The sequence below is a fragment of the Lynx canadensis genome, chromosome A3, assembly GCF_007474595.2.
Source record: "Lynx canadensis isolate LIC74 chromosome A3, mLynCan4.pri.v2, whole genome shotgun sequence".
NCBI classification, from domain to species: domain Eukaryota; kingdom Metazoa; phylum Chordata; class Mammalia; order Carnivora; family Felidae; genus Lynx; species Lynx canadensis.
The window spans coordinates 86,905,401-86,929,843 of NC_044305.1; the positions used below are offsets into that span (position 1 = coordinate 86,905,401).

Below are 24,443 nucleotides of genomic sequence, written 5' to 3' on the forward strand. Positions count from 1 at the left end.
AATGTGAGACATGAGATTCGAACGTAAATGGAGTTGTAGAAAAAATCACTGAGTTTCAAAGACAGTAATAGCTAATTTCAGTTTCAAGGGTAAATTTCTTGAACAGTTCTGCCTGTATTTGTTCTTTATGCCTATTTATGAGACCAGACTTTTAGTGAGCATGCAAAATGCTAAAAGAGAAGTAGATCTAATTTAGAGTACTCTGTAATAAAAGCTGAGTTTTGGGAAAATTAAAAAAAAAAAAAAAGACAGGAAACCCAGAACCAATTAGGAAAAAAGCAGACAATGGGGGTGCCTGGGTGGCTAAGTTGGTTGGGCCACTTACTTCAGCTCTGGTCATGGTCTCCATGGTTTGTGAGTTCGAACCCCGCTTTGGGCTCTGTGCTGACAGCTTGGAGCCTGGAGCCCGTTTTGGATTCTGTGCCACCCTCTCTCTTTGCCCCTCCCCCACTCACATTCTGTCTCTCTTTCCTTCAAAAATAAATAAACATTAAAAAAAAAGAAAAAATCAGACAAAATTGACTACATATATAACATTTTTTAAAAGATGGCAAAAGACACCATAAAGTCGAAAGACAACACATATTTTGAGAAAGTATTTATAAGACAAATGACAGGAAAATAGTTAATATCACACAAAAAGATTCTACAAGTTATAAGGAAAAAAACTCAGGCCAATTAAAAATGAAGAAAAATTTGAATACTAATTCAGAGAAGAGGAAATCCAAATGACCAATAATCACATGACAAGATACTCAACCTTATTATCAGGAAAATGCAAATTAAAACATCATTGGTCTACTTTTTCATGTATCAGACCAGTAAAAGTGAAAAAAGTTTTTATATATGGGGTTGATAAGAATGCAGAAAATAAGCACTCTCTTTATGACAGAAGTGTGATTATATATTTTTTGGAAACTGTCCTGGCAATATCTATTAAATAATTATATTAAAATAAACACTACAGGAGACATTGTTAGTTGCCTACTCAATATCCATAGCTTTTTTCTTCCTTTCCAATAGAATCCTAATTTTGTTTATGTTAGCAAGATGATGAATTGTACGTGATTTAAACCATCATGAGAATACTGTTCTTTTCCAGTTGCTCAATTTCCCAGTCTAGCAGTGGTCACATTACCCAGTTCTGGTCAAGAAAATGTAAAGGAAAGACTGCTGACAGATCTCTGGGAAGGCCTTTGCTTTGCTTTGCTTATATAAGGTACAAGTGTGGGTGTTACTACCTTTCTCCCTTTACCTTTAATACAAACATGTTTGATACCTGGAGTTGTGGCAGCCATTTTGTAACCACAAGGAGGCAAGTGTGAGGACAAAATGCTAACATGCTAAGGATAGCAGGACAGAAAAATATATGAGAGCTTGAGTTCTTCAACCAATACTCATTACTACTTACCTCCAGGCCTTTGTTATGTGAGAAAAACAAATCCTTGTTTGTTTAAGCCTCTGTTAGTCGGTTTCCATTACTGATCATTGAATATACCTCTAATCAGACACATACATTCCTTTTGACTTGGCCATTCTATATGTGACTCCATCCTAGAGAAATGAAAGTACCAGTATGTAGAGATTTATGTAGAACTTATGTATAACATTGTTTTTGGAAGCAAATAACTGAGAACAAGTGGAATGTCTATTAATAGCTAGATGGCTAAATAAAATGTAGTATACCCATATAACAAATTGCTATATAGCTATTAGAAAAAAATGATTTAAAAGGGTGTTTACTGAACTTGATGTTAATGATGAATTATGTTAAGAACAGCAAATTGAATGGTTAACATTTATAGTACAATCTATTACTTATAAAAAAGATCTTTCTATATGTGTGTAAATGTTTGTATATGTCTACACAATCATAGGAAAAAGGGTTATTAAAAAGCATCGGCAGGAATGAGAGGAGGAACACATTTGAATGAAAACAAGTCTGGTAGAAGAAAATAATCTGCTTTAAAGATTATCAAACTTTATTCAACTATGAAGAGAAGCATCTAATGTGACATAAATATACATGATATTGGCAATTATGTTTTAAATACGAAGTTGAATAGAAGAAAAAAGTTTTTACACACACAAAACAAATTTTATTATATAATTCCTTAAACATTTTTTTTAGTTTATTTATTTACTTATTTATTTAGAGAGAGAGAATGGGGGAGGGGCAGAGAGAGAGGGCAAAAGAGAATCCCAAGCAGGCTCCACACTCTCAGTACAGAGCCTAATGCGGGACTTGATCCCACGAACCGTGAGATCATGACCTGAGCTGAAACCAAGAGTCGGATGCTCAACTGACTGAGCCACCCAGTTGCCTCTATATAATTGCTTTTTTCAATTGACTATTTTTTTATACTTTTCAAAAGATTTTAAAAAATTCCAGTAAACATACAGTATTATATTTGTTTCAGGCGTACAATACAGTGATTCAACAATTCTTTTTTTTTTTTTAAAGTTTATTTTTGAGAGAGAGAGAGCATGAGTTGGGGAGGGGCAGAGAGAGAGGGACAGAGGATCTGAAGCGGACTCGGCACTGACAGCAGAGAGCCTGATGTGGGGTTTGGACCCATGAACCGCAAGATCATGATCTGAGTGGAAGTTGGATGCTTAACTGACTGAGCCATCCAGGCACCCCTCAACAATTCTATACATTACTCAGTGCTCATCATAAATGTACTCTCTAATCCTCTTCACCTATTTTTGTGATCCTCCCACCTACCTTCCCTCTGGTAACCATCAGTTTGTTCTCTATAGTTAAGAGTCCATTTTTTGGTTTGTCTTTTTCTTCATTTGTTTTGTTTCTTAAATTTCACACATGAGTGAAATTATTTGGTGTTTGTCTTTCTCTGACTAAGCATTACACTCTATAGGTCCATCCACATTGTTGCAAATGACAAGATTTCATTCTTTCTTATGGCTGAGTAATATTCCATCGTATATATATACCACATCTTCTTTATCCATTCATCTATTGATGAACATTTGGGCTGCTTCCATAGCTTGGCTACTGTAAATAATGCTGCAATAAACACAGGGGCGCATATATCTTTTCAAATTAGTGTTTTTATATTCTTTGGGTAAATACCTAGTGGAACTACTGGATCATATGGTAATTCTACTTTTAATATTTTGAGGAACCTCCATACTGTTTTCCAGAGTGGCTGCACCAGTTTGCATTACCACCAATATTGCGTGAGGGTTCCTTTTTCTCTACATCCTTGCCAACATTTGTTGTCCTGTGTTTTTGATTTTATCCATTCTGACAGGTGTGAGGTAATATCTCATCACGGTATTGATTTGTATTTCCCTGTTGATGAATGATGTTGAGCATCTTTCCACGTGTCTGTTGGCCATCTGGATGTCTTCTTTGGAGAAATGTATGTTCTTGTCTTCTGCCCATTTTTAATTTGGGTTTTGTTTTTTGGATGTTAAGTTGTAGAAGCTGAATAGAAGAAAAATTTCAAATTATACATTTTTGTTTTCTCATAGTTTCTTATACCCCCCCTTTTTTTTGTAGAACATGAATTCCAATTTTATTTTCCCCTGTACCAAGAATTCAAAGATAGGTGGTATTTTCCTTTTAATGATATGAAGGCAGAATTTAGTTTTGAATCCTTTACCTGGTACTTTTTACCCGGTTTAAAAATGTGGTATTCCTAAATAGAGATATAGTATTTGCACAGTTAAAATAAATAATGAGGATAACTATCCCAGGAACACTTGTAGAATTCTGGTACACCAATGTCTTCTTAGTGTTCAGTGCTAGATTTTAAAAACTCTTTACAGTCCTTTATTTACACCATCAGTGTTAATTAAGAAAGACAATTGAGTAATTTTAATTCATTTTCATGATTTAATGACAGGGGCTCATTTATGGAATTCAATTTTCACCTCCTCAAATTAGAATGCACTTCAGTTCATCACTTTCGTTACTAGAAAACTGATTTTTGTGTAGGAAAATGAGCCAGGTTATTTCTTGTCAAACAAATTTCCCAACACCATTTGTGACAACGTGGATGGGCCCTAAGAGAATTCTTCTAAGTGATCTAAGTCAGACAGAGAAAAAGAAATACTGTATGACAAATACTCACTTCTATATGGAATCTAAACAAGTTGGACTCAGAGCAACGGGAAGAAGTACAATGGTCATTGCAAGGAGCCAGGGGTGGGGTGGGGGAAATGGAGAGATGTTGGTCAAAGGGTACAATCAACCAAGTATAAGAGGAATAAGTTTTAGGGATCCAATGTACAACATGGTGGCTATAGTTAACAATACTGAATCATATACCATATACTTGGAAGTTACTGATAGATGAGATCTGCAGTGTTCTCGGTACACACACGAAAATGGTCATTATGTGAGAGGATGGAGGTATTAACTAACTTCACTGTGGTAGTTATTTTGCAATAAACGTATGTATCAAATTATCATACTGTCTACCATAAACTTACGTAAGCTATATGTCAATTTTATCTTAATACAGCCATGGAAGGAAAAAGAGGGAAAAAAATTCCTGTCGCATCCACCTGGGCTATGACAAAGTTCTTGGTAAACCACTGGTCAGAACGTGTAATACATTTTTGCCTAGAAGGAAAGCTTTTCACGGTAGATAGGGAACCAGGGAGGGTCACAATGACCTTTTGACTTGTGAGGTGTCCGACTGTGGTAGTCGATACCAAGTCCCTTCATCTAATAACCTGGCCCCGCGGGACCCAGTGGTCCCATATGACATTGCTCCTCTGCCTCAGGAGACATACCTGGGTCCATCAATATATCTGATGCTTTTGTTACACAAAATGTTACTACATTACCTTCAGTGTCTCTGGTATTAGGTAAATGCTTGGCTATAAAGACAGAGCTTGACCTTGTGAAGCTCATGACCTGGGGCACAGGACAACTTGGGGAGGACTTGTCAACAAACATGGCGGAGGTAGGCACAGTAACAGAAGTCTGGATAACGTGAAGGCTCTGTATGGGGGCTCCTGGAAGGTTTCAGAGAGAATGTGAGGCGTAAGCCTTCTGTTCTGGAAGGAACAGAAGCGTGCTAAGAGAGAGGAGCAGAAAAAAGGCATTTTCAGCAAAGAGAACTGCCAAGGCAGAGAGGCATGAAGAGGCCTGGCAGAGCCCGAGACAAGCAAACAGCTTGAGAGTGGAAGCTGCAAACAGCAACTGTGGATGGTGACCTGCAGACAGATTTTGGTGGGGTCACAGAGTGGTTTATAAATTTGGGCCACATTTAGAAATAGAGATATTTTATGAAAAAGTCCAGATTCTCTGCTCCTCTTGAAAAAAATGGCAAATCTGGCCACTGTGCTGGATATCCACGAGGAACTGGAGGGGAGGAGTGGCGCCCCCTTCTGAAGAGGTCTGGGCCCTCCAGTTCTTCACAAGGTCCACCTTCCTCTCCAGATTCCTAGACTAGGGCATTCACGCTTCCAGTGAGCAGTCCCACTGATTCTGATTACCAGCTTCACTTCTGGAAGCATTTGAATTTTTTGCCTCCAGTTAAACATTCTTGGAAATTGAAGAGCAAGGAGAGGGAAAGATCGCAGAGGTGAACTAGCTGTGGGAAGTCATCAACAGCCTTTGGGCTGAAGGGGTGAGGGGAGGAAGTGGTGTAAATGAAGTGTGGTGAGGGCCCAGTCCTGGGTTGTAATTACTGTGGAGCAGGGAGGCAGTGGGGATGAAAAACCTCAGCTCTCCCCCAGGGCCATGCTGGAAGCCACAGGGTTGGGAGGGCCCTGGGCAGCCTGTCCACAGGGGCACAGGGTGTACAGTGGATATGGGAGAGCAAATCACCAGCACACGTTGGCACTTGGGGATAGAGAGAGCTTGGACAGGCCCTCTCCTGAGAGTCATTTGGACTGTGGTCGCTGTGTGGGCCTCCCCCCTCCCAAGGATGGTTAAGCTATAGGCTCAAAAGCCAGGAGGTGGGAGCGAAGGGGTTGAGCAGGCCTGAGATGCCCCTCCATCACCAGGAAGCCCTGGGAGGCTGCAGGACCCATAGCAGGGCAAGGGGAGGGCAGAGGGTCTGGGCTCATAGACTATTCCAGAAGGGAGCTGTGGGAGGTGAAGGCTTGGAGCACTGGTAGCCCATGGACTCTTGGGCAAGAGGTGGTAATTCGAGTGCCGGAGGTGGACTGGACCCCAGAGGCTTTTCCAGCACAGGCTCTAGTCCAGCAGGGGACCCTCTGTGCCCTGGCGGTCACCCAGCCTCTGCTTGGCCACTTTGGTGTCAGGGAGTACGCTAGCCCAGGAAGAGGTTCTGGCGATGAAAAAGACTCTGTTGAGCAGAAATCAACCTTTTTGCTGCTGGCCCTGTTCTTTGAGGTCACACTGAGCAACCTTCCATGTCCAAGGGCAGTTTCCTCACTCCTCTGGGTCCTTAACCACTGGGAACTTGACCCTCTGATTATGGCCCCATTTGCCACTGACTCTCTGGAAATTTTCCTCATGACACATCCCCTCCCCATGCCTTCTTTTACCTTGAATTGAAGGTCGGTAGAGGATCAGAGTGGGGCCTCCCTTGAACTGGATAATATACTAGTGGCATTTAGGGTCACACTAGATTTTCTTGATTACAAGATTCAGATTGAGCAAGTGGGAATTTGTAAACTTTATCTCAACAGCTCCCTGAATGAAACATGCAGGAGCTAGATAGGTAGGCACTGGGGGCTCAGTAACGCGCCAGGGTAGCAAGGCCAGCAAGAAGCAGGCCTGCAACCAACCCAGGTCTCTGCCTCCAGCCTCTCTCCACCACACAGGTCCAGAACCCCTGCGCTCTGGTTCGCTGGGGTTCAGGGTTTCCATTTACAAAGGCAGGAGAGTCATTCAGCTTTCTGCTGTATGACGGGACAGGGTTTAAAGGATACCAGCCCCTCCCGGCACAGCCCTCAGGGGATGTCACATTTACAGACCTGTGGAATCCCTTTCTGGAACATGTGGGGCAGCCTAGCCCCAGGTAGTGGAGCGGTTCCTTTGTCCCACTCTCAACTGTACTCCTCTGAACTCCTTGGAGGGGCTCCTGGGTGGGACCTGGACTTGCCCTGGAGACTTCATGACACAGGGCATCCTCTTGTCCCGGGGGACCTGTGCAGCTGCACACCAGGGCCTGAAGCTTCCATTAGAGGAAATGTCCTGCGGACACTTTGCTTTTTCTTTCTCTCTCCTGTTTCCCTTTCAGCTTAAACGTCACGTTTTTTATTCCCAGTTGCAAAATTTGGCTCCTGAAAAGCCATCGCCCACTTGTGCATGACCTCAAGCTAGTCACATGGTATTCCTTATAGGCTCCTGTTCCCATAGGAGTTTTCTCACTTCTCTACCATAGATGATCCCACCTGAAAGGAGGTCCAAGCCTCCATGCTTCCCCAGGTATACCATCTGCCGGATGGAAGGGGTACTTAAGCATGGACTGGGGGGATCGCCCTGAGTGGGTACCAGGTACCCTCAGCTCCAGACACCAAACCTCTCCTGTGCCATCTGCTCCCTGGGGTGTGGTGTGTTTAGAGAGCAGTAGGGATTGGGTCAGAATCTCCAGGAGAGATTTTAAACAGATGCCCAAGTTCCGTCCCCCCAGATTCTACAATTTGATTGATCTGGGTGGGAGACACTAACTAGCCTGGTGGAAAAGACACTGCTAGACCCAGGTTGTGTGACCACGAACACATCCTCTCTATTTTTGAAGGTGAAAGGCTGTGACAGAAACTTCAGGGCCTCCTGGAAGTAGCAAGCCCTGACAGAGAGCAAATGTGGAGGAGGGAGTTTCAGAAGACAGAGGAAGGGATGCTGGTGCTAGAATCCCCAGGCGGCTGCTGTGCAAAGAGCTCCGAGTTAGAGAGGAGGCAAGGCTAGGTCACACACACCCCAAAACTGGGCTAGGCAGGAGGTGGGGCACACGGGGGTCTGAAGTTTGGGCCAACAGAATCCAAAAAGACTAGTCCCGAACAGCCTAGATCACGGATTCAAGTTGGCAACTGCAAGTCACCTGGGTAAATGAGGAAAGGTTGGTTTGGCTTGACTCAGAGTTCATAGGTGCTTTTTCTCGGGAAAGGTCCTGCCTGCGGCATCCTAGACAGCCCAGTGCACCTACCAGGGGCAGTCACCAGGCTCTGGTAGAGGCAGTCTTGGCCAGAGGGCTTGGAAATCAGGGAGGAGAAGGAGTGGGACAAGAAGAAACTCCCATGGGTTAGAAATAGGGCCTGAAGAGGTCCCTGAAGACAGAATAGGGCCAAGAGGGGACTGCCAAGTTTAGGTAGCAGGTCTCTGTCTCCTCAGAGATGGGTAAAGGTGCTGTGGAGGGACAGCTCCCAGGCTAGGGCACTGGGGACAAGGAGTTGCCCAGCTTCTCATCTCGTAAATCAGGCACATCCCAAGCCCTCCGAGGCCTGGACCACAGGCTCTACAGGCTCACCTTTGCCACCAAAGCCGAGCATCCCTTGGGACCAAGATCTCACGCTGTTCCACAACTATTTCACTATCTGCTGCTTCTCCATGAGCCCCTCGTATGCTGCACATGTGAGGTCCACACACGGGTTGGAAGTGCAGGGGCTTAAACATGGGATTTCACGTGCAAGCGAGGCTTGTACAAACTGGGTTGACAGAACAGTTTCTATTCCTTACAGTCCGAAACTGGGCAGTGCGGAACGGGGTGGGTGAGTGGGGGTATGGTAGGGGGTGGACAGGCCTGTTTTTCCCTTCAGCGAGGCTAGGCAGAGAAGATCCAAATAAATGCAGGCCTTAATTCAAGCCCCTACGTTCTGATGGCTGTTAACTTTGAACACTGAAGAGGTGAACTGAATTACACTTCACTTCCTCTGCAAAGCCTCTATAAAGCTTTTCCTAAAAACTATGGCCCCACACTAACTTGCCCTTTGCTGAGTCCTATAGCACAGCAGTTCTCAAACTTTCTCATGTATCAGAATCACCTAGAATATGGAGGGGGAGTGGGGCAACTCTGGAGTTTAACAGCCTGGGGTGGGGCATGAAAATTTGCATTCCTAAGAGACTCAAGAAGGCCCCAGGTGACACAGACACTGCTGGCCTGGGGACCACACTTGGAGACCCACAGTCATTAACACATGCTCTCTACTTTACAATTTCAGGCTTTGTATTTTGTCTGGAATTTGTCCAGAACTATTTTTTGCATGTCAGTCTCTCAGGCAGATCTCAATTCTTTTGGGGCAGGGATTGTCTGTTTTATATTTCCCTCTGCATTATTTAGCATATTGGCAGACCCATAGTGGATGAAAGACATATATTGGGAACTTTGGAGGATTTGATTTCTTCAAGCAGACAGGGATCAACTGTAGTTAATTTTAGTATCCCCACATTTTGCAAAAGAGCATCTAATTTTTTCTCATCATTCACATTTGCAGAGAAAATTCTTAATTTGCTTTTCAGCAACATGCCAGTCTCATGAAAGAAAAGCTCCAGTCTTGATTTAGGAAAAAAAAAAAAAAAAAAAAGAGTTCATTCCTTCATCCTTCCAAACAAGGTACAAACAGTACAACTAGACAACAATGCACATGACTGAAAAACACAACTACATTTTATATTGCTCACTACTCTTTAAATAAGTATAATTCAGATATTAAGGAAAAGAACTGCTAATCACATTAACTCATTACAGAAATCAAAATTAACTTATCACACAAAATAAATTAAAACATTAAATATTAACCTTTTCAGTGCAACATATACAGAAGTCAGAGTAACAAGTTCTAAAAATAAAAAAAAGCATCAGGTTTGTTATAATAAAGATAATGAAAAGTGGAATACTTCAGTAAGTTACTATACCAGGGGGAGGGGCTGTTTTTCAGTACTGTGTGTATGTTCACCACTAGATCTTTCAGGAAGTCTGGTAAAATCAGTGGCTGCAGAGAACAGGTCTTACGTTCCAACATTAAGAACAAACATATGTGTTCCTCTTGTTTCTGTGATGTCCCCTTTGGTCCTGGGCTTTTGAAGCCGCCACCTTCCTTGGCTGAGTGGGTTGGCAGAAATCGAGGCCCAGGCCCTACTAGGAGGTCAGGGTCTCCTGAATGGTGCTGGAGCCTTGCCAATCCATTTCTGCCAAAATTGCCTGGAAAAGTGACTAGCGGCCCATGTGCACTGAGACCACCTGGCCCTGGAAAACCTGGGTGGAGACAGACACTTTTCTCCACCTGCAGAGCATAATTTCCCAAGAAGTTCTAGAACCACACCTCCTCCTCCCTCACCAACCCGTTGGTGAGGGGGTACCAATCACACCTCCTGCTCCTTTCTTAGGAAAATAGACTCTGGGCCATTCTGCCCACTTGGATGGAGCACCATGGCGAGCTCGTATCTTGCTTGATTCCATGTGTGTCCAGATGCATCTTTTCCAGAGTAGGGTTGGCTGCTATAGGTCTTTCTATCTAGAAGAAAATGTTTCCTGCCAGTATGCTCAAAGACGTTACAGCCTGTAGAGCAGTGGGAGAATCTAGGCTCCATAAAATATTTGGAAGCACCCCCTCCTTCTAATGGGGGCTTTTCATTTCTCCTGAGATAGACACTGGAAGCGGCTCTGATCCCCACTCTCAGGTGTGCGGCTCCTTACCAGGAAGGGCCTCAGGAACAATTCCCGAACTGTAATATTCGGCTTTCTAAAGGGCAAGGAGACAGGGAACCTGTGAAGACGGATTAGAAGATGCTTTTTTAACCTGAAAAGGGGGCTAACCCAAAAAGTATCAACACCATGAAATGGCACAGGAATCCAATGCTTGTTGGCCACCTGATTTCTAAAAGAGGAATCACCAAAGAAGCAAGGCTCTCCTATCCTGGGCACGGACGAAGGTCCATCGAGGCCTGCCTTCACCCCAGCCTCTGCTTCCAACTCTTTCAGACCTACTGGTTTACAGAGGACTGACTTGGGAGCCACCTGCAGGGAGGCACACGCTCCTTCTCTGCACGGTTCACCGCATGGTTGCCCTGGCACAAGGAAAGGGGTGCTGGCACCTGTAATGTGAGGATCAGAGCCTTCACGGACCCTAACTGTGGAGCCCCTTCAGGGAACCGAGAAGGTTCCCTCTGCTTGCATCCTCTTCCCACACCTCTGCAAAGGCTCTGGGACGCCTGAAGACTGAACGAAACATTTCCCATCAGTTCATATTCTTTAAAGGCAGTCAGATCTCAAATAGTCTCTAAAAGACCGAGGAAAGATTGTTCTAAGTAAAATGTGATCTCAAGTTAAAAACACACTACTCCACTGCCATTGGTCTCTCTAACCAGACTTTCAGACTTTCAGGAGGGTCTGATGAGAGAGAGAGAGGAGTGAAAATGGGGGTCTACAAACCAGTGTCAATGGGACTGGTCTCTGAGCAAGATGCTACAGTTAGGCCTCAGCCCACATACCTGCTGCTGTAGGATGTGGCCAAGAAATGCAAGCTTAAACCTATTCTTTTATATCAAGACCCGGGAACTGTGTCAAGTATATCGTCAGTGGGCCAGCTGGTGAACTGATCCCATTTCTGCTCCTTTTGCTTCAGGTGCAGCATCATTCCAGAAAAGTGCCAAAGCTAAGACACGGGTCATACAATTGTCTCAGTCGTACAGAATAAAGAGAAAATTCATCGAAATGCACAGATTGGGGAAGAAGAATTGGAGGGGGACAAAACTACCTGACAGAAATTTTAAGCCAACCTGACCTATTTTAAAGGTCCCTTTCATGATGTGTGGAAGCTAGATGCACGAAGTTAATAGGTAGAAATCTTTCAGTTTTCAAATGTTAGTGAACAAAGAGTTTCCTCACATAAGGACTTCACATATTATTTTGCTGTTATTCTACTTCCAAATTTTAATGAAAATTGCTAGGGATGAGCTGTTGTTTAGTTGGAGAGGGAACCAGTGCTTTCCACAGGCAAGCCCAGTGGGGCAGAATGTACCCAGATGCCCATGAAAACAATTTCTCCTTCTCTCAAGGGAAAGCGAGGCCCACGCTGGTGGAGGTGACTTGTTAAGAGTTTTTGTTAATAAAACCAGCATCCTGAAGGGAAAAGGGAAAAATAAGTCACTGGGATATTTTTCCTAATGCTAGAAAATAAATAGGAAAGGTAAATTTCTCCTTTTAAAAATAAAGCAACAAATCAACCATGCAACAACATAGGAAGGAAATGCCTAGCCCCCCTTTCACGAATGCGGCCCAAATGCCCGTGGCTTTCCGCATGTGCTCTGTTTCTAAACATGCACTTGGAGGGCGCATTAGGAAGTGAACATGCTTAATCACAAAGCAGTGTGGTACTGTGTTTCTCTTGTGTAGAGGCACACAGGCACTCTCTTCCTGTCTCCCCCAACAAAGCCGACAGATCTCTGCTGCTGGATTTGCTAACTTTTCTACTGGAATGTATCGGGGGGCCTTTACCTGTTTTGTGTCTTAAATGACAAGGCCTCTGAGACCCAACCTTTGCTCTCATCAGCAACCCATCCTCTGCTTCCATCTCTGTACCCCCCCGGGTGGCCTTCCCCAAGCCTTAGCTGTCCCAAAGAGGCCAGACAGCTCTAATCAGTCAGTTGACTTTTCAGCCAGCATTACGTACATCGTTAATGTAGAAGTCTGAAAAGGTTTGATGCTTTTTACATCGACTTAAGAGATTAAAGATAAAATAAAACCATCATCCATCTAATAAATAAGAAATTATCTCCGAGGGTGCCGACGGCTTGGGAAGGTCCTCAGCGTCGTATGTCTGTGGAAGACGTCAGGCTGGTTGAGGGTCTCGTGGACAGAGACAGAGGACATACACAGTTCCTCTTACCCTTGGCATCTTCATGTGGCAAACAGTTACCCTTCCTCCGCCTTCTTCTCCAATAAGCGGATGAGGAAAAACTCAACTACGGCAACCTCCAGTTTGGGGCAGGATGGACACCATTGTGGGGACAGGAGTCCATTAAAAAGAAACATAGCCCAGCCTCCGTGACCGGCAGAAGGCAACCACACCTACACCTGGGCTCAGGTGCGGACAGATGCACACACCTTCGCTAGGTAAACAGGAAGTCCACCCCTTTGCAATTCTTTTTTGACCAGTCTTTAAACTGTGGTCCACTGATTTCTTCTCTAGGTCACACCAAATAACCCCAAGTAGACAGAGTTCTTGACAGAGTTTCGAAGGAAGGCCCACAAAAGACAAAAAGGCTGCACAGGTGATTGCAGGCAGAGTAGGAAGGTCTGTCGGCTCGTCCTGAAGAAGTCCTTTCTTCCTCAGGCTGCCGCAGTCTACCTGGCCAAACTCCCTCTGGGCTCTTCAGACCACTGGAAGGAAGGAGAGACAAGTTAAGTTCTGCATGCCAGACCCCAGCCATGCTAGGAAGACAAGCTTGGGACAGAAACTTGGAGATGCATCAGCCAATGTCACCAGGTTCTCTGGGACAGTCAGGCCCAGGTCCAAGGTCCTCTGGTTCAACCTCAGGGGCAGCAGCTTCTGAAATTGTACTTTTAGTGCCAAAGGAAAGGCTGAAGAGAATGGGGATGCACCGTGTTATGAGGGCCTTCATTCAACTGGAGGAGAGTCAGCCCAGCCTGTGCTGGTGCCTCCATAAGGGGTGGCTTTGTGGGCAGCCAATGAGCTGGCTGAGGGCTCTGGTGGCAGAATGGCTTCTCCTCAGGCCATAGGAGAATGGACCCATTTGTTTCTCAGTGGGTGGGGCTCTGAGGCATCCTCTGTGGCTCACGGGAGGCAGCATGGACTTAGCTCCCCACAGCTCAAGAATCCAGCTTGGCCCGGACATCTTCCTGCCCTGGTCCCTCCTGTGGTTCCTCTGGAGGTGGAGAGGTATGCATCATCTCAGGGAGGGGGCTTTAGCCTCAGTGCCCATCTCTGGAAGGCCGGACCCATCTGAGGCTCCAAGCTAATGTCCTCCCAAATGTGGGTAGAGAAGTGACATTAATAAGAAACTACTCTACCCCAAATGACTCTGCTGAGGTGCACACAAATAGTACAAAATCTACTATAAATTTTAAATAATTTCTCCACTGGTGCTAAATAACAAAATAAGAAGCGTGTTAGCTCAAGGGATGGTCCTCCGAGTCAGTGGAAGAGAGATTTGAGTGGAGTCTTCAGAGTTCCTGGCTCGCATCCTAGCTCCCCCATGGACTTACGGTGGGATGTATGCAGAACTTTGGCAGACTCAGTTTACCTACATCACTGACAAATCCTCTTCCTCTGAAGGCCATTACGAGGACTGATGGATTAACATCCTCAAGAGTTGCGGGCCCCCTGACTAAAAAGACCTGCTCATGCATGATTACTACAGGTCCTGAATAACCTGCTCCTGGGCCTTCAGCACCTTCCAGGTCAGACCGCCAGGAGGTTTAGTGAACACGTCGGTGCTCCAGCTTCCCAGTCGCCCTTCTTCCTACTCTGTTCATGCAACCTTGAGCTTCTGGAATGCCAACTGTTTACTAGAGAAGGTCACTCTTGGTGGATTAGCCTGTGGTGACTGTCTCTTGTCTCACTACTTCCTGAAAAGGAACTTTAAATTTATAATGGGCTCTGCTGGTCAAAAGAGCATTTTAGAAAAATTTGTTGACATGCAACTTTTCAGAACTCATCTTGATAAAAGAGCTGTTGGCCTCCGTGAGCCCCAAGCTAGTAATGCTCAGATGAGGACTCCTGAGGTGCGGGTTTGGTTCCACATCGGGATGCCCGATATTAGTCGTGGGTGTCAGTGAAAATGTTCATGAAACATCAGACATCAAAGCTTAACGAAGATCACGGGATGTAAGAGCTAAAGAGTCCTGAGAGACCTGTAGGTTAAATCCCTAATTTCACCGATGGGAAAAGGAAGGGGACTTTCTCAAGGGAAAGAGAACAGACATCGGTTGTGTGTCTACAACCTATGGTACACTGTACTAGGTACTTTATGTAGGTACTCATTCAATTTGCACATCTTTTAAATAAGAAAACAGATGCTCAGAGAGGTTAATTAACTTGTCAAAGGTCACACAGGCCAGTAAAGATAAAAGAGCTTCCTTTTGTAAAAATTTTTTAAAATGTTTATTTATTTTTATGAGAGAGAGACAGAGTGCATGTGAGGGAGGGGCAGAGAGAGAGAGAGAGAGACAGAGAGAGAGAGAGAGAGAGAGAGAGACAGGGAGACACACACACAGAATCCGAAGCAGTCTCTGGGCTCTGGAGCCCAACGTGGGGCTCAAACCCAAGAGCCCTGAGATCATGACTTGAGCTGAAGTTGGAAGCTTAACGGACTGAGCCACCCAGGTGCCCCAAAAGAGCTTCCTTCTGTGTAAAACATACCTCAGAATAAACTAAACTTGACTTGGTAGGATAAATGTCCTCTCCCTTTTCTCCCTCTTCCTGCTACACCCTCTAAGAACTTCTGCCCTGCCCTGGAGAAGGTGGTTGTTTTCTCCACCCAGTTGTGTCTCCCGAGGGAAAAAGGCCCCTCCCCGAGGCAGCCCCTTACCTGTCTCTGAGTGGCAGCAAGCAGTCCTTCCCTTCAGCAGGGCACTGGGCTTCTCGTGCCGGCAGATGAGGGCCTGGCACCACTCACAGTGTTTCCGGACCTGGCAGCAGCTGCAGACACAGAGAACACGGGCTGGGCGGGAGCCTGGCAGGAGTGCTCGGCTGGTGCAGTGTCTGCCTAAAGAGCCTGCTGGGCAGCTCTGGGCTCTGAACCGGCCTTCCTGTGGAGGCCTCTGGAGGGACAGACACACACAGCAGGCGGCCGAGTGTCTTGCAGGATGGTGTCTTTTGGGGGAAGAGGCCAACTAACAAGAGCACCTGTTGGTCACTTCAAGGAACCGCCTCTGTTTGCACAGCTCTGCTCTGGGCTTGCAGGGCAACCTGACCACCCACCCGGCTGCTCTGTCCATAAAGCAGCAGTTGGGTGACTCCCTAAATGTAGTAATGGCCTCAGCACTGCTGTCAGGACTGGGACAAAGCAGCCACTTCAGGCTGGCAGGGCTGTGAGGGCTTGGGGAGGGGAATCGTCCATCAGTATTGCCAGCAGCATGGCTGAACTGACCCGTGGAAAGAATGAAAGAATGAGTCATGAGTCTCTGTGGTTTTGAATCTCTCTCTGAGGACTAATACTCTCTAGTTGTGGCAAACCCAGCCTCTTGGTGAACCTCTGTCACCCAGAGTCCTGGAGCATCAGAGTTATGAATGCTCCTGCCTTCTTCTGTGGGCAGGAATGAATAGTTTGCAGAGTTAGCATGAAAAAAGAGTCAGGGAGCCCAAAAGGAGGGCAGAGAAGCAAGCACGGAGTAAGACACTGATTACCTAGAGACACTTAGAGCTGTATCCTGTGGGATACTGCAGAGGACTTTGTTTCTACTCATTCTAACCTTGACATGGTCATAATCCATGCATCCACCCACCAGGGCTGGGCAGGGTCTCCTGGTGGACATGGGCCCAGAGTCAAGTGAGAAAACGATCCCCTGTTGCCGTGCTTCCCTCTTGGTACCTGGTGGCATCTCATGACCTCTACCCTAGCCCCTCTTTCCTGGTGCTGTCCTGGGAAGGCTACCAGGGCCCCCAAATCTTTGGGCAGCAGAGCCAAGAAGGAGCCCAAGACCTTTCCGCCCAACATACTTCTGCCACGGTGGTCAGAGCAGTCCGTCTCGGCATGGCACCCTCCTGATCGTAGAGTCCAAGATCGGGAAGGATCTAGAGGATCTGATTACAGATCCACCAGAGACTGTTCTTTTGCAGTCAGCTAGCAGTGGGCTTACTCCAGTCACTGCCTAACAAGGAGCATCCATCCCAGGGCAGTGAGACCAAGGCCTCCAGGTCCCTCTGGCATGAGATAAGCTGGTCCCAACCAACTATGCAACTCAGGAGGGCCCCATGCCTAGGCAACCAGCAGCCTGGTTGGGGTGAGGGCTTGGTTTCTGGCTCAGGGATTCTTTTTTAAAATGTTTATTTATTTTGAGAAAGGCAGGGGAAGAGGGAGAGAAGAAAAGAGGGGGAGGGACAGGGAGAGGGAGAGGTAGAGCGAGGGAATCCCAAGCAGGCTCCACACTGAGTGTGGAGCCCAATGCAGGGTTCAACCTCACAACCATCATGACCTGAGCCGAAATCAAGAGTCACTTAACTGACTGAGATACCCAAGCGCCCCTGGCTCAGGGATTCCGACCTTGGTCTTTGGCAAGGATAGGCTGGGAAAAGACAGAAGAGAGGAGGGACTGGCTGCCTCCTTGAGAATGAGAGAGGCTGCCCAGGAATCCTAAATTGTCCCTGTCTTCAGAGAATCTGGCAAAATTGCTTTTAAATCCCTTTGAAGAAGCTCACGTAGGCACCAAATCTTGTTCCTAAGACTCTGGAACCCTCCTGGCCATAGAAATAGGACTATGGAAATGATGGGTGTGCACACAGCTAGTCATGAGAACTGTCCTTGTGAGTGGCAGAGCCTGGGCTACGCCCCAGTCTCAACCAGAGCTGTCTGCCTACCACCTTTTCCAAGGCAGGCGAGAGTGGAACAGACACTGCTTGAAGTGGAAGGAAAGGCCAGCTCACTTGAACCTCATCCCTCACCACTTAATGCTGGCTTGGGCCAGGAGAAGGATGTGAAACTATGGCTCTGAGGGGCACTCCATTCACTGCCAGAACCAGGTTGCCCCAACAGCAACAAACCAATAAATAAACAGGACAGAGACTCATAATTATCTGTCCAAATTCCAGACAACCTTAGAGGGCTGAAGTCTGGCTTCCTTCATTAACACACAGCCGCTTACTCCAGCCTTTGCCGGAATGGCCCATCCACTAGTCTCTGCCATGAGTTAATCCACACCGAGCTGACTGGTAGCCTTTAGTTATTCTGTGGATTCCTTGTGCATATCCAATTAGATATAAATTCTCAGAGGACTTGCTCTGTGAATTAGAGGTCTCTAGATATTTCCAGGGAATAAATCTGGCCAGCTGCTGAGAATACAGGACTTGGGTGTCTGCCTTTGTGGAGCAGTCCCGTTGGGAGATACAGGCAAGCAAGCAGGTCCAAGAACAGGGTGTCTACTGGCTCGGGAAGATGTTCTGGAAGAGGCAGGGCAGAAACTGAGTTTTGGAAGCTGAGGAGGGGCAGAGACATGGAGAAAGGGGAAGGGCTGTCACCAGCCTGTCAAAATAACGACCAAGACCTTTGATGTGGCTTTGGGATTTGCAAAGTGACTTTGGCGGAGAGGAAGCACCTCTGCCACTTGCTAAATGAGGCTGAGAGCCATTTCTAGTTCCTCTGGAACACCTGCACGTTGCTATCACAACTCTGAAGGCTCCAAACCCAACAGCAGGAGAGAGCACGTGCCTTTGCTTCTATGCCAGCTTCCAGCAATGTGCAGACTCACTGCTGGGGGACCTTCCCAGGATGTGTGTCCTTCACACAGCCTGGCCGTTACCCGAGTTCCTCTTGGCTTTGCTGACACCAATCAGACACCACAGAATAAACCATGCCGAGGTGGCCCTGTTATCCGGGCATGCCGCAAATGTCCCGGAGAGGGCCTCGAACTTACGGGCAGCAAATACTTACTGTATCAGCACACATGCGATGATGAGGACAGCCAGGGCCACGATGGAGACCACCACCAAGGCGGTGATGGCTTGCTTCTTCTGGCTGGCGGCCACCACAGCCAGGAGGTCGGCATGCTCACAGCGTGCACCAACATACCCAGAATGGCAGCTGGGGAAGAAAGGAATGTCAGCGTGCTCTTCTGATGGAAGGTCTTGTTCCCCCATCTTCCCCCGGGAAGGCTGGGCCAGAGGGACCCAAAGCCCTAGGAAAAGCCCAAAGGGGCCCCTCCAGCCTCTGCTATTGGATGCAAAGGGATCAGCAAACTCCCTGCCATTTCCCTGAATGGGCACCTCTTCCTTGGAGAATGAGGAGTAACTAATGGGCTTGCTCATCTGTGGAAGCATTCATCATTATTGTTACCATGTCAGATGGTGGGGATAGAGAAGGCAGCAAACGTGTTCAGGACACAAAGTTCATTTTGGCAGTTCATAAAAATCCAGGTTATTTTTAAACTAAGTGTGTGTATTCAGAATTCGATGGTGAGAGAGAGAACACACGCTAACCCAGAGGGAGACACAGGCTGTGGTTTGCTTTTTTATCCTCTTCATCACATTTAATTAGCCCTGCAAGCATTTACCCAGTGCCCGGCACACGGGGTGGGGGTGGGGGCGTACTCAAGTAGGGGCCAGTGCCACTCTCTGGGAAATGCAGGACTTGAGAAGCCACTAGTCTGCTTCTCATTTCCAACACCACCTGGCCTCATTCCACTGGAGGAGGATCAGTAAAGGGCACAAAAGAGGCCATGCTCTTGAACGTGCACATGGCCTGTGAAGGGCAATACTGACACAAGGGGATATTATTACTGGTATTGCTAGTATCCAAGGGCTCTTTCGCTTCTGTAACAGCCTCCTCCTGTGTGCAGAAGGCTGTTGCTACTCCTTCCATATATATAACTCTTGCTTATGCTAACCTCCCCACCCCCTCAATCCTGGGGCAGCCACAAGTGGTTCTTGGAGGACGAACCCTCAGGAAAGGTTCTAGTCATAAGGAAGGGATGCTCATTTTCTGATGAAGGCATTTTTTCCCCCTCCAAGCATAGGGTTCTTCTCAACAGAAGATACTTTGCTTAGGTACAGGTCCCTTTGTTCCGGTGACTTTGTTATTATAAAGAAAATGGTTGATCACCATCGTCTTCTCAGGTGGGGAAGTTTCCTTCCCACAGGGGACTTCCCCAAGAGCAGCCCTGCACCAAACATCACACACTGGATTTAAAGTTTTGTTTTGGTTTCCCTCCCAGCCATAGCAATGATAGCTGTAAACTTTTTTTTTTTTTTCCAAGAGTCTACCTTTTGATGAAGTAGTCAGTCTCTCTCCTTCACTTTTAGATTTAAAGGCCTTTGAAGAACAAGGAGAAATAAAAGGGGATTAAGGGTTCTGGTTGCCTGCTATTGTGCCCAGGGCCAGCCCCAGGGGTGTTACATTTGTGGTTCCCCTACACCTGGACTCCTGGGCCACCAGACCCCAGATCCCAGAGGGATCCTTGGGGCCAGAGGATAAACACAGTATCTTTCTCTGGAACATAGGTTTTGCTCAATGTTAACAAAAATTTAATAATTTTCATGTTAAAGGAACAGGTAGTGTAGAGTTTAAGATTTGTGACAAACAGGAGATACTGCGAAAATTGCTGGTTAAGGCTTCACCCTGGACTACCACAGCATAGAAGCTTGTCTCTAGCATTGCTTAATGGAAAAGTCTTTTGTGGGGGCTTTTTGTCCCATAGCCCACTTGTTATATACCTTTCTTAAAGGGTTTTTTTTTTTTCCAGTTTGAATTCAGGCCCTTGCTTTTCTGTTAAGGGTTATTGTACATTTCACCTACGTTTTCCCATTTAATCCTTGCACAGAGAAGTCAAAGTCATTTGCCTGTGTCACACTGCTAGACAAGAGAGAGAAATTCACACCCAGGTCTGTTTAGCCCAGAGTCTGGATTCTTGCTCATTCATCAGGCTGCTTCCCCCCACATACTCAAAAGGGATTGGGGTAAGAATGCCACAGGTTAAGCTCTTGATCAAACGTGCCTTTTGGTTTAGGCTCCAATCTTAAAAAGGTAAAAGAGATTTGAAGTTTTCGGTTCAACAAAGGTGCAAGTAAAGAAGCTGAGGAGGGCCAACTAGGAGACAGGGCACCATGTAGGGTTCTCTACAGACCCGAGGATAAGACAGCAGCCTCCAGATGCAGGAGGGACAAAGTCGTAGAGGGGGATCTCTAGCAAGACTTTCCTTAAAAAGGATCTAGATCACAGAACTCTTGACTGTCCCAGACCTGGGCTGAGGGAGGAGACTGAGGGCCTGTGGGCCAGGGGCAGGTTTTTGTTTGGTTTTAATAACAAAATTATGTGAAGGTCAAAATCAAGAAACAGCTCAACCTGTTTCTTGGGCTGTGGAGAAAACAAAGGCACTGGCCCCTTCCCACTGGGGGAAGCAGACAGTGGACTGGACCGGAGGCTGATGGGCTAAGCAACAGTGGAGGTGCCGCATAGATCGAAGCTGTCAGCATCCGGAGAGAACCCTGTATGGGGTCCCTGTTCCAGCCTGACCTTCAGTTTTCACCCTGCACCCAGTTGGCTCCCTGTGGACTTCCACTTTTTGGTATTTGACACCCCCTCTCTGCAGGGCCTGAATCCTCTCCACTTTATCTCCCATAACCTAGGTTCCAGCCGACCCAAGATGTGCCCTCCCCCCCCCACCCCCCCCCCACCCCCCGGCCCAGTGTCAAATAAACCGGTGCCGGGCATATAGGCACATGGACATACCTGCCTGGTCTATGCATGATCACCTACCACTCTCCACTTGCCCATCTCACCTCCTGCCACCTTCTCTGACTGGAATGTTATTCCTCACTCTCCCCATCAGACTCCGTCTCAAAGATCACATTCTCCGAAAAGGTAATTTACAGACTCATTCCTTCACCCAGTCACCCATACATCCGTTTGCCTTATCTCTTTGCATGGATCTAACTTCGCCTCTTTTGAACGCCCTCAGAATCACTGCCCTCCCCACCAGCCTCACTTCAGGTCAGTCTCCATGCTCCTTCGGGCAAGACCCAGGTCTACAAAGACTGGTGAACCACTGAACAGGAGGGGGCTGAGGAGGTTGGGCCTTGGGGTCAACTGTTACATTCCTCCTCGGGACTTGCAGCCGAGCCAATGGGACGTCTACAGACAGGTGTTTATGCTGCTTCCTCCCAGGGCAGTGCAGTGAGGATCTGTGTAACTATCTGTGAGAGGTCCAGGCTAAGCACTCCTATTTCCGAAATAGTCCTACTCTGACCTGCAGGCCCTTGGGAGAGAAGGATTCTAACACCTTCACAACCACTTGGTTCTGCAAACCTTACGGATTAACACATCAATGCTGGGGACTCCAAGAAAACCTGTTTAAATAAACGAGCGGCAGCCAAGCGCTAATTACAACACACACCATTTATTGCAGGCACTGTGCCAAACTTCCATATGAATCCATCTCTCTTATTCCCAACAATCACAGCTGCATGTGAGGTCAGCGTTGCTATTTACCTTCTTTACAGATGAGGAAACAGGGGCTTCTGGGTTTAAAAACTAACAATCTCAACCATGAAGGCTACCTTTCTAGGGTAATGCAGACTGGTCTGGAAGATACTCTGGGACAGTGATTTCGTGACAAGCTCACAAACCTCACTGCAAAAAGGCCAGGTTGCCACTCCCCTGTAAAGAGGTCTCCTTGCTGTGGTGTGGCAAGGTGCCAAGATGCCCCCAGATGGTGTCGTCTTAACTCACTAAGAAAGATAACTCTTTGGGCTGGGTCACCTTTTGCTGATTTTCCATATTCTTCCTTCCAGAGGAACATTTCCCGTTTGTGTGCTGGGCCCTTCACAACCAGCCCTGCCTCAAAAACACCCCTGGCAGGGGTCCTAGCCCACTGGGAAAGTCTTCATGTCAACAGGAATGCCCCAGTCACCTAGTGTCACGGCTGCAAACACTCACATTTCAGTCTCATTGAATTAGGGAGCCCAATGTGCCTATGAACGAAAACTTCTCCAGCGAGGCACAGGAGGCACACGGGTTGCTGCCTAACAGGCGAGACTCTACGTCATGGCCTAGGTGAGCTCTGAGAATAGCAGATCTTAGCCCCAGGCAGCACGACTGCAGCTGGGAGGCAGAATAACCTGTGGTTCAGATCCTTGGGCTTTACCCAAGATCAGAATTTCTTTGAAAATGGGTGTTTTGAAGAAAAGGCCAAAGGTAATTCTGATGAAGCCAGAGTTGAGAGCCACCATGAAGGTTTTACTAGTGACATCGACTTTGGCCGCCCACTGGAATTGCTTGGGGAACTTGAAAAAAATCCTGATGTCCAGGCCACACCCTAGACCAACTGTATCAAAATCTCTGGGAGTAAGGCCTGAGTATTAGTATTTTTAAAGCTCCTCGATGATTCCCCCGGGCAGCTAAAGTTGAGAGCCACAATTGAGAATTTTTGGCCTTGAGATTGCGGGAGGTTCTTTCTCCTCCCCAATCATTGGTGGTAATGGGGATGCTTCGCAGTTGCTTTTTATAAGGTGGGGAAAAAGAAAAGGTTTGGTGACATACCTTTTTTTTTTTTTAAACTTTTTTTTTTTTTTAAACTTCCCAAGCTTCTACTGATACCCGACTTAATTATGCCCATTATTTTAGGTACAAGTCACATAAGGAGGGGAAGAGTCATCTCACCTGGTTGCAAATGAATTATGCTTGACTCAGTTAAGGTCCTGTACTTTACCTCAAGTAGGCCTTGGTTCCCACCTGACTACACAGTACAATCACCAGGGAAGATTTGGAAAATGCCAAGGCCAAGGTCACACCCCCAGAGATGCCCATCCAAGTGGAGTGGGCACCCAGGTGATTCAAATGTGCATCCAGGCCTGAGAACCACTGAGGTAGAACTACTATTTAAGTACACAATCAAGAACCAACAACTCAAAACCTACTCTTTTTTTTTTTTTTTTTTTCCAACGTTTATTTATTTTTGGGACAGAGAGAGACAGAGCATGAACGGGGGAGAGACAGAGAGAGAGGGAGACACAGAATCGGAAACAGGCTCCAGGCTCTGAGCCATCAGCCCAGAGCCCGACGCGGGGCTCGAACTCCCGGACTGCGAGATCGTGACCTGGCTGAAGTCGGACGCTTAACCGACTGCGCCACCCAGGCGCCCCGAAACCTACTATTTCTAAGTCTCCTTTCTCCTTCCCTCCTTCTGGGCATTGCCCCAGGATGGTGGCTATAAAATGGGCCCCCTCCTATCAGGCGCAGGAGAAATGGGAGATGCTATCCCCCTGTTTAAGAAAGGAATCTGAATAAAATAGGAGTCGTTTTATCACAAGGGTGGAATGGAAAATGTGTAAGACTGAACATGTCCTTACATCATTTGACCGATTTCATCTGTCTAGAGTGGGTTTTGCCAAACTCAAGATTGTGGAATGCTGTTTTGTCTTCATAATTCTGAAATGAGGCTCTGGGATCCCATTCAGGCTATTTCCCCCAAATAAGAACCCAAACGAAAGAAGTGTACAAGAAAGAAAGAGTGCCACATAGAAGGGAAAAGGAGTCTGGCTGAGCTGGAAAAGGAGCCATTGTGGCTGGAGAAAAAGGCAATGTGCTCCAGCCAGGTGGATCCCCAAGGCCTTTTCATTTTGGTTACTAAGTCAAGAATGCTTTGGTGCTTTTCACAGGAGCAAATTGTGGCTGTGGGCCTCTCCGTCCGAACAAGAAGAATGACATTATCCATGATACGCCTTTCTTTCTCCTGTGCTGAGGGCTTTAAGGCCTTCTGGTCCCCACGAGTTGCTAAGTTTTCCCCCTAAGTTCCTGTTTTGCCTGGTTCACAGGGCCCTTTTACAATTTTCAAAAAAATATAATAATGCACATAGAGTTATGCTCTTAAATATTTTTTTCT

General features: G+C 46.6%; 1 protein-coding gene across 2 annotated transcripts in view; it reads right to left on the reverse strand.

The window, feature by feature from the left end:
- Positions 1 to 9,535: 9,535 nt before the first annotated feature.
- Positions 9,536 to 24,443, reverse strand: part of TGFA (transforming growth factor alpha) — a 110,703-nt gene continuing 95,795 nt past the window's right edge. For both annotated transcript variants that reach the window (XM_030310784.2, XM_030310785.1), the window contains exons 4-6: positions 18,500 to 18,649; positions 15,443 to 15,552; positions 9,536 to 13,271 (exon numbers count right to left, since the gene is read on the reverse strand). In XM_030310784.2, coding sequence (XP_030166644.1) covers positions 13,264 to 13,271; positions 15,443 to 15,552; positions 18,500 to 18,649 — 268 coding nt within the window. In that variant the 3' untranslated portion in view covers positions 9,536 to 13,263. The remainder of the gene's footprint in view (positions 13,272 to 15,442; positions 15,553 to 18,499; positions 18,650 to 24,443) is intronic.